Here is a 7,617-nt window from a genome sequence, read left to right on the forward strand (position 1 = left end):
TTTTATTAACCCCTTTTGGTAGTCCAATTATTCAATCCGCCTTGATGTAAACACTTCCATCACTAGCAATGCCCTCAACACTTGGAGGGAGAAAACTAGCACATCCCCTCGCACACCTGTGAAGCCAACTACTGCTGCAGCATTGCTCTGAGGAAAGCACAGCTCCCCAGCTTCGGTACAACAGCTACCAGACGGCTGTGCTGGCCAACATCACATCATACCAGGAGAGAGCAAAGCCAGTTGTTGCTTATGGCAAGCAACATGACCATGTTTTCAAACCAGCGAGCCCCGGATCATATTGGCAGCACCTTAGTCTACTTGATCACTCTGAGCCCTTAGAGTTGTGTGGTTTTCTTTTTTTTAAATGCTTCAGTCTGGAAAGACAGTGGTGGTGAATGAAATTGGAAAGTTTAATGTTAAGTACATTACATCATCTGTAAAGGTTCAGGGCCACCTTGTGTTGACCTTGTGATCCTTGGTTCTTATAACCTCTACTGTTAAGTAACCACACTTTTTGGGTAGTGCATCATTTCACACCAAACCACTGAGCTAGGCCCAAAGCAGAAGTCCCATTTTAAGGAGGACCAGCAGAGGGCTTGGTGCTGCTTTCTGGCAGAACCACTAGATGGCAATATAAACCTTAAGTGCTTCTGAACTGAAGAGGAAAGAAATGCAGGTCTCGTGGTTTTGGAAGGAACTTTTTGGATGTGTACAGGGTAGATTTTATTTTAGACGCTTGGATGTTGGAGAAATCCAGAACCGACCTGCTAGAAGCACCGACGCTGCACCATGTTCTCACCGCTGCTGGAGAAGTCTGCAGGGGCAGTCTGCAGGAACTAATGTAGTACAGTCCTCTCTATGGCCGCTATCTTGTAGAGGGGGGATCTGCAAAATTGTCCAGAAAACGTTGGTTTTAGTGTTAAAGGCTGCACAACGATGAAGACCGTCCTGTTTCTAGTGCTTCAAGTTTCCCATCTCGGAGTGGTGTGTTCACATCTGAACAGCACATCACACCAAAGACCAAACATAGTGATGGTCATGTGTGATGCGTTTGTAAGTAACTTTCTTTTTTTGTGAGACTTTTTTAGTGGTGATCACATAAGTGTGGATACTTACAGACCTACATATCGTTTAAATAAGAATAATAAAAAAAGAAAGAAGAAAAAAGAGCAACAGCGACGACAAGTAAGGGGGCGTGGCTATACAAATACTATTTTTTTTTTATTATAAATCTTAAATAACTATTAGTTCACGCATGTTCTAGCAAAAACTGCTTTTTCAAAAGAAAAATATAAAAGTAAAAATGTATAGTAGATGACTGAGTAACATGAATCAATGTGGAACTTCTTAGTACATCCAGCATCTATCAGCACTGAAATCCTACATTTTATCATCATACATTGCTTCTGCTTTCCTATACACTCTTATAAAATAATGAATAAAGTAATTAAATAATGAGATTAAAAAAAAACCCAAAAACTCAAAATCAGGGTTGTCCGATCACAGAACAGTACAGGTGGTGTCCCCAGCATAACAAAGAAATTCAACACAAAACAATCATTAGTAAGTTGATTTTACTGACTAAATGTAAAAAAAAAATCTACTCCCTAATTGTCACGGTTTGTCACTGACGGAGGCGGACATACTCTCAGGATATTTTAATGCAAGAAAAGAAAACACAACAAACAAGCAAAGCTTACCAAATAAACAACCCAAGAATCACATAAACAGGCCAAACTGGAAAAGCAAATACAAGCACTTAAGCTACCAAACAGGTCCAGCCAACAACAAGGGGGCGTGGCTACAAAGTAGACACTGGTAGAAACACTAATGGACAGGCATGGCTAGGGCAGACGCAAGACACAAACAGAGCCATGTGTTTGGGAGACATGACAACAGGGGCAGGCATGACACTATTATACTCAGACATATACTATATCAGATTTGCACAATTGTCCCTTTAACCTAAATGGCTGAGGTATGCTAGGTTAGTTTTGCACTGTAACTGCAATGCCAATAGAACTGCTACTCAGATGTGATCAGCTGTCACCTGAAATGTTTTCTGACATAAATCTGTGACAGACTTTCCATTACCCTTGAGCTACATTAGCTTCACAGCTCCAGTGCAAAATAGACAGAAGAACACTGGACACCAAACGTGCCTTGGCTGGCCAATTACATTTGGAGTTAGGAAAAGAAAAGTGAGTTATTGAAGTAGTGCAGGATGTAACTGTATACACCACTACTCATACTTAAAGCTAAGTGTGAATTACTTCTTCCTGTATGAGCTGAGGATGTGCATAGTGTTTCTGTTTTCTACAGGATGGGAGATTAACCTTTGCTCCAGGGAATAAAGTTGTCCAGCTACCATTCATTAACTACATCAGGCAGATGGGTGCTGTTTTCTTCAACTCATACAGCAACTCTCCGATATGCTGTCCTTCAAGGGCAGGTACAGTGCAATACATTGCTGGAAGCACACTTACACAAGGCGTTGTTTCTCAAACATGGATGTTTGGACTAAATGACCAAATCAACATTTGGCAATTTTGTAGTAGCTTCCAAATTGCTCAAATTCTTATTCTAATCTTTACTGAAGTGTACTGCCTATCAACTTAAGAAGTTTGCCCCTAGGTTCCAAAGCAACACCACGTTCATCTTAGTGTTGTATGTTTTTGCATTGCCAGCCATGTGGAGCGGTCGTTTTGTTCATTTAACTGAGGCTTGGAACAATTACAAATGTCTCGCTCCCAATGCCACCACATGGATGGACCATTTACAAAAAGCTGGGTACCACACCCACAGCATGGGGAAGTTAGACTACACATCCGGAGGCCACTCTGTCAGGTGACTGGAATAAATTTCATTAGTCATTGCCGAGGCTGTGCGACTACTTTGGAGATGTGTCTGTAAGCACTCTGTTGCCAGATGACATGACTCTGTTCTTAATATGCAGGTACTCTTACAAGTCATGTGAATAGCTTTTCTGGTTACTGAAATAAGACTAGTTAATATTATTTAATTACTTTTGAATGTTTTAGATTTAATGGTGAGAGATATGCATTAAAAATGTCACATCACAACAACTGTTATGATGTGTATTATGGACAGAATGTAATGTAGTGCTGCATTAATCTAAGAAGCATGAGGACAAAATTAAACATTTGGTAAAAAAAATAAAATAAAAATAAAGTATTGGTATTAATAAAATATAGATGTAATGGACTGATCCAGTCGGCTACTTGTTACTATGCAGTTATTAACAACTGGTGGTTGTTGATTACTTTTTTTTTAATATATTAAACACAAATTACTGTCCAGCAATCGTGTGGAGGCCTGGACAAGAGAGGTGCCATTTCTTCTGAGGCAAGAGGGTCGTCCAGTGACTGACTTAGTAGGTGACGCATCCACAGTTAGGGTCATGTCCAAAGACTGGATCACCACAGACAGGGCTGCGCAGTGGATCAGGAAGAGTGCTACAGCTCTCTCACAGCCATTTGCCCTGTACCTGGGGCTAAATCTACCCCACCCTTACCGCACAGAGGCCCTGGGCCCCACAGCTGGAGGCTCCACCTTCCGCACCTCCCCATACTGGCTCAAAAAGGCACGTTACTTCATATACCATTATCACAGAATGAAGCGTTGATTGTGAATCCGAAGTGAACAAATTGCTAGATATTGTGGTTGTGGCCTTTGATGATAGCACCTGATTACGGATTGGAATACCTTGATTAATTAAAACACTCACAGAATCTCTCACCTGAATATTTTATCAGGATTCTCACTGCACACAGTACAAACACTGGCCAAAAGCATATTGCATATTGAACACACCTGCAATATCAACTTGACCAAAGCCAGTATTATGATAACTAATGAACTATTTATAGGGCAGCTCTAGTTCTGATCAATGTGTAATATAGAATGCTGAAAAATATATAATTAACAAATCTCAGTAATATTTACTTAATCTTTTTTTCCTCAAGGTCTCTCTTGAGCAAGTCACCGTGCCAAAGTGGTTGCCATTTTCAGAAATGCACCCTGTTGATTATTATTCCACCTTCACCAAAAACTGCAGTGGTAACTTCTCTGAGCAAGAGATCCGAGACATTCGAGCCTTTTATTATGCTATGTGTGCTGAAACGGACAGCATGCTGGGTGAGCAGGACACATTGGCACATTTTGTGAAGCATTTCTGATTATATACTGTATTATTATAGAACCTCTAGTTAGAAACTGATAATGCGTCACTGTTACAGGTGAGGTGATAGCTGCTCTCAGAGAGACAGGCCTACTGAAGAACACAGTCCTGCTGTTCACATCTGATCATGGGGATCTGGCCATGGAGCACAGGCAGTTTTATAAGATGTCAATGTTCGAGGGCAGCTCCCATGTACCCTTACTTATGATGGGGCCAGGGGTTATGACTGGCCTTGAGATCAGTTTACCAGTCTCACTTGTAGACCTGTTTCCTTCAGTGCTTGGTAAGTGCCAGATGTTAAATAAGACAAAGTTATGGAATATTTTTAATATATTTATTTTTTTCTCAAAAAAAAAAAAAATTGCACTGAAATAAAAACTATATTTGTATATTAAATATATTTAATATAATTTAATTAAATTACATATTAATATATAACAATTATTTACAGGACAATTTCTGTGTTTTTATTGCCCTAAAATAAAAGCTATATATTTTATATAAAAATATTTAATGTCATTCTATTTAATTACATATTACATAAGTTTGCTGTGAGGGATTTGATTTGTTTATCGCTTAGAACATCTACAAAACATGTAATCTTTAGTTTTTGATAACAGGACCAGTATATTTTTGGTTAATGGACTGTTCTTATTTACTATAATATACAAAATGATATATACTCTTTTTTTTGACCCAGTCTTTATTATCTTGGAATTTAGATGACCTGATCCTTCTGTTGCATTTTGTATTTGTTGTTTTTTGTTTTTCTTATTAATACATTACTCACTCAATTGATGTATCCATGAAGTATCACCAATTTATATGTGTACTGAATATTATGTATTTGTTAGATATTGCAGGTGTCCAAATACCAGATGGCTTAAGTGGTCATTCTCTGGTTCCTGTGGTCTCACGGGCTGGTAAGCAGTCCACTCACCCTGGCTGGGTACTCAGTGAATACCATGGTTGCAATGCTAACGCCTCCACTTACATGCTGAGGATGGGCAAGTGGAAGTACATCACCTACTCCAATGGCTTGAGTGTCCTTCCACAACTCTTTGGTGAGCTGTTTATTAAGTTCATGACTTGCTGCTCTATGTCTCTAAGGCCCAGCAATGATACTATAGAAATGTAGGTCAAGTGTGTTTGGCTCTGGGCCCAGAGGGCCTTAGACCAGCCTAGTTTAGTGATTTCCATACTCAAACACATCTGATTTAACTGAATTGACCGTTAACCAGGTTTAGTAGGTGTGTTTGAGCAGCACTGTCACCAATCTGTGCTGGTCAGAATTGGAAACCAACAGCTCAAACTTTTACAAGCTATAAAAACACCCTGAACTAGTTTTACAGAACTGCACTGTACTGCTGGCATAGAAACCTAAACAGCACATGTTAAATGGCTTGCTGGTTTGGGGTATTTCTTATCAAGTCAGTGTGTAGCATTGTTTGCTTGCATGTAGAAAAAATATTTTTTTGCATTTGAGAGAAGAACACAGAAAAAAAACATATTGGGTTTGAAACAATGGATTTGCTTTTTACTACTGGGTGCAAGGGTGGAGATGTTTAAAAATCCTATTCATTTATGTCAAACAGAAATCCATCTTAGACCCACAGTTCCTAATATGGGCATAAAACCAACTATAGAATGCTGAAAACCTATGTGGTCTATACACAGTTTTTTAAGTAACATCTCAGGAGTTACACCAGAGCAAATGAAGGACTGCAGAAGTGGGGGGGGGGTATATTCTATATCATTTTTTGCAATATATTCTATATAAAAAGAATAGAAAAAAAAGAATATATTGCAAAAAAAGTATATTTTAGAAAATCAAATATCTTTCAAATAAAATACATTTTGATTTCAAATTTGATTCCTTATCCTGATTTTGCTTATGGATTTTATTATATAACTGTATTAATTATTTGTATTAATTGTATTAATTAACCCAACCAGACCTGTCCAAGGATGAAGCTGAGCTACACAACATGGCCTCCCATTACCCTAGTGTGTGTCAGCAACTGGATAAGGTCCTGCGCTCTGTAGTGGACTACAGCAGTGTCTCTAAGGCTGTCCAGCACTACAACAAGCAACAGTTTCTGGCATGGAAGCAGAGCCTTGGGAACAATTACACGCAGGTCATCGCCAACCTGCGCTGGCACACTGACTGGCAGAGGAATGCACAGTATAATGAAAAGGCTATTGAGGATTGGCTTACAGGGTTCGGATGATCCTTGGCTTAGAAGGAAAGAGTGAGAGCTTGCTAGTGGAAATCTGAATAATTTTCCTGTTTTATACATTATGCTTCTGCATACAGAGCTGTGACTTTGGAGACAGACATATTTACAAATGTTAATGCACATATGCAGCCTGACTGCTGGCAGTGGGACTAAATAAAAGTTATAGTGAACTAAATGTTAATGTTATAAGCAAGATTTTTATAAACTATTATGAAATGTTCGTTCTTTTTGTTCAGGTATTTGAGATGTTTCATTTAGGGGTGTAACGGTACAACATATCTTATTGCATCATTCAGTTCAAGCCTCTCAATTCAGTACACAAATGTCAAATCTATTGGACAGACAGGAGCAAATAAAGAACTTATTTAATGCTGGGTGCTCTGAAACCTGATAATGGAAAAAATAACCAATAACTTTAATTATTTTCATGCTATTCTAGCATGTAACCCACAGTGTCTTGAAATTTGCATGTACATTTATGAATAAAATACAACCTACCTTGACATAAAATTCAGGGTATTAGTTAGTATGTAAGAATTCAGGTATAACTTGTACCCTGCTGGGAATAAAAAAGCTGATCAAGCTGGTGGTTTATCTCTCTAGCTGTTGACCAGCATAAGGTATGCTTGATGGTATAGCTGGTCTACCAGTATGACCAACCTAACCTAGCTAGTCAGCTAGGCCACTATTAACGAAGCTTGTCAACCAGCATGACCAAGGTGCTTGAGCTGTATGACTAGCCAGCATGACTGAGGTGGTTGACCAGCCTGACCACGACCAAACTAGTCAACCAATATGACCAGCGAGACAACCAGCTTGGTCAAGTAGGCCATGCTCTTAGACCAGGTAGTCCATCAACCTCAAATGAAGACATGCTCTATGCTGGTCAAGAGCCAGGCTTAACTAGGTTAACCAGATTGCTATAGGGTCTTTTTTTTCTCTTTTAACCAACTGGACCATCAAAGATTGGCTTAGGCGATGTCATGTTATGAATAAATTCATACATTTACTTCAGTTTTCATGTGTTAAATTGCAAATTAGTACATTTGAACTGAATTCATATGTGCAAATTATTTTTATATAAGAATATATGTATAAGAAAACCTTTGGAAGTTAATTACATTTACATTTACAGCATTTAGCAGACGCTCTTATCCAGAGCGACTTACAAGGTTA

General features: G+C 38.8%; 1 protein-coding gene across 1 annotated transcript; it reads left to right on the plus strand.

Moving 5' to 3' along the window:
- Positions 1 to 666: 666 nt before the first annotated feature.
- Positions 667 to 7,450, plus strand: arsk (arylsulfatase family, member K). The gene is made up of 8 exons (XM_072664640.1): positions 667 to 1,053; positions 2,323 to 2,452; positions 2,688 to 2,847; positions 3,322 to 3,604; positions 3,987 to 4,158; positions 4,260 to 4,484; positions 5,056 to 5,265; positions 6,158 to 7,450. Exons 1-8 carry the CDS (start codon positions 937 to 939, stop codon positions 6,430 to 6,432), a joined length of 1,572 nt encoding a protein of 523 aa, XP_072520741.1. The 5' UTR covers positions 667 to 936; the 3' UTR covers positions 6,433 to 7,450.
- Positions 7,451 to 7,617: the final 167 nt, after the last annotated feature.

Source organism: Salminus brasiliensis, chromosome 20 (genome assembly GCF_030463535.1).
Source record: "Salminus brasiliensis chromosome 20, fSalBra1.hap2, whole genome shotgun sequence".
Classification (NCBI taxonomy): Eukaryota; Metazoa; Chordata; class Actinopteri; order Characiformes; family Bryconidae; genus Salminus; species Salminus brasiliensis.

Excerpts from the sequence above, each read along its gene's own strand:
- arsk (XM_072664640.1), top strand. The coding sequence starts at position 937 with ATGAAGACCGTCCTGTTTCTAGTGCTTCAAGTTTCCCATCTCGGAGTG. Across the intron at positions 2,848-3,321 it reads TCCGGAGGCCACTCTGTCAG|CAATCGTGTGGAGGCCTGGA; the intron begins GTGACTGGAATA and ends ATTACTGTCCAG. Across the intron at positions 5,266-6,157 it reads TGTCCTTCCACAACTCTTTG|ACCTGTCCAAGGATGAAGCT; the intron begins GTGAGCTGTTTA and ends TAACCCAACCAG.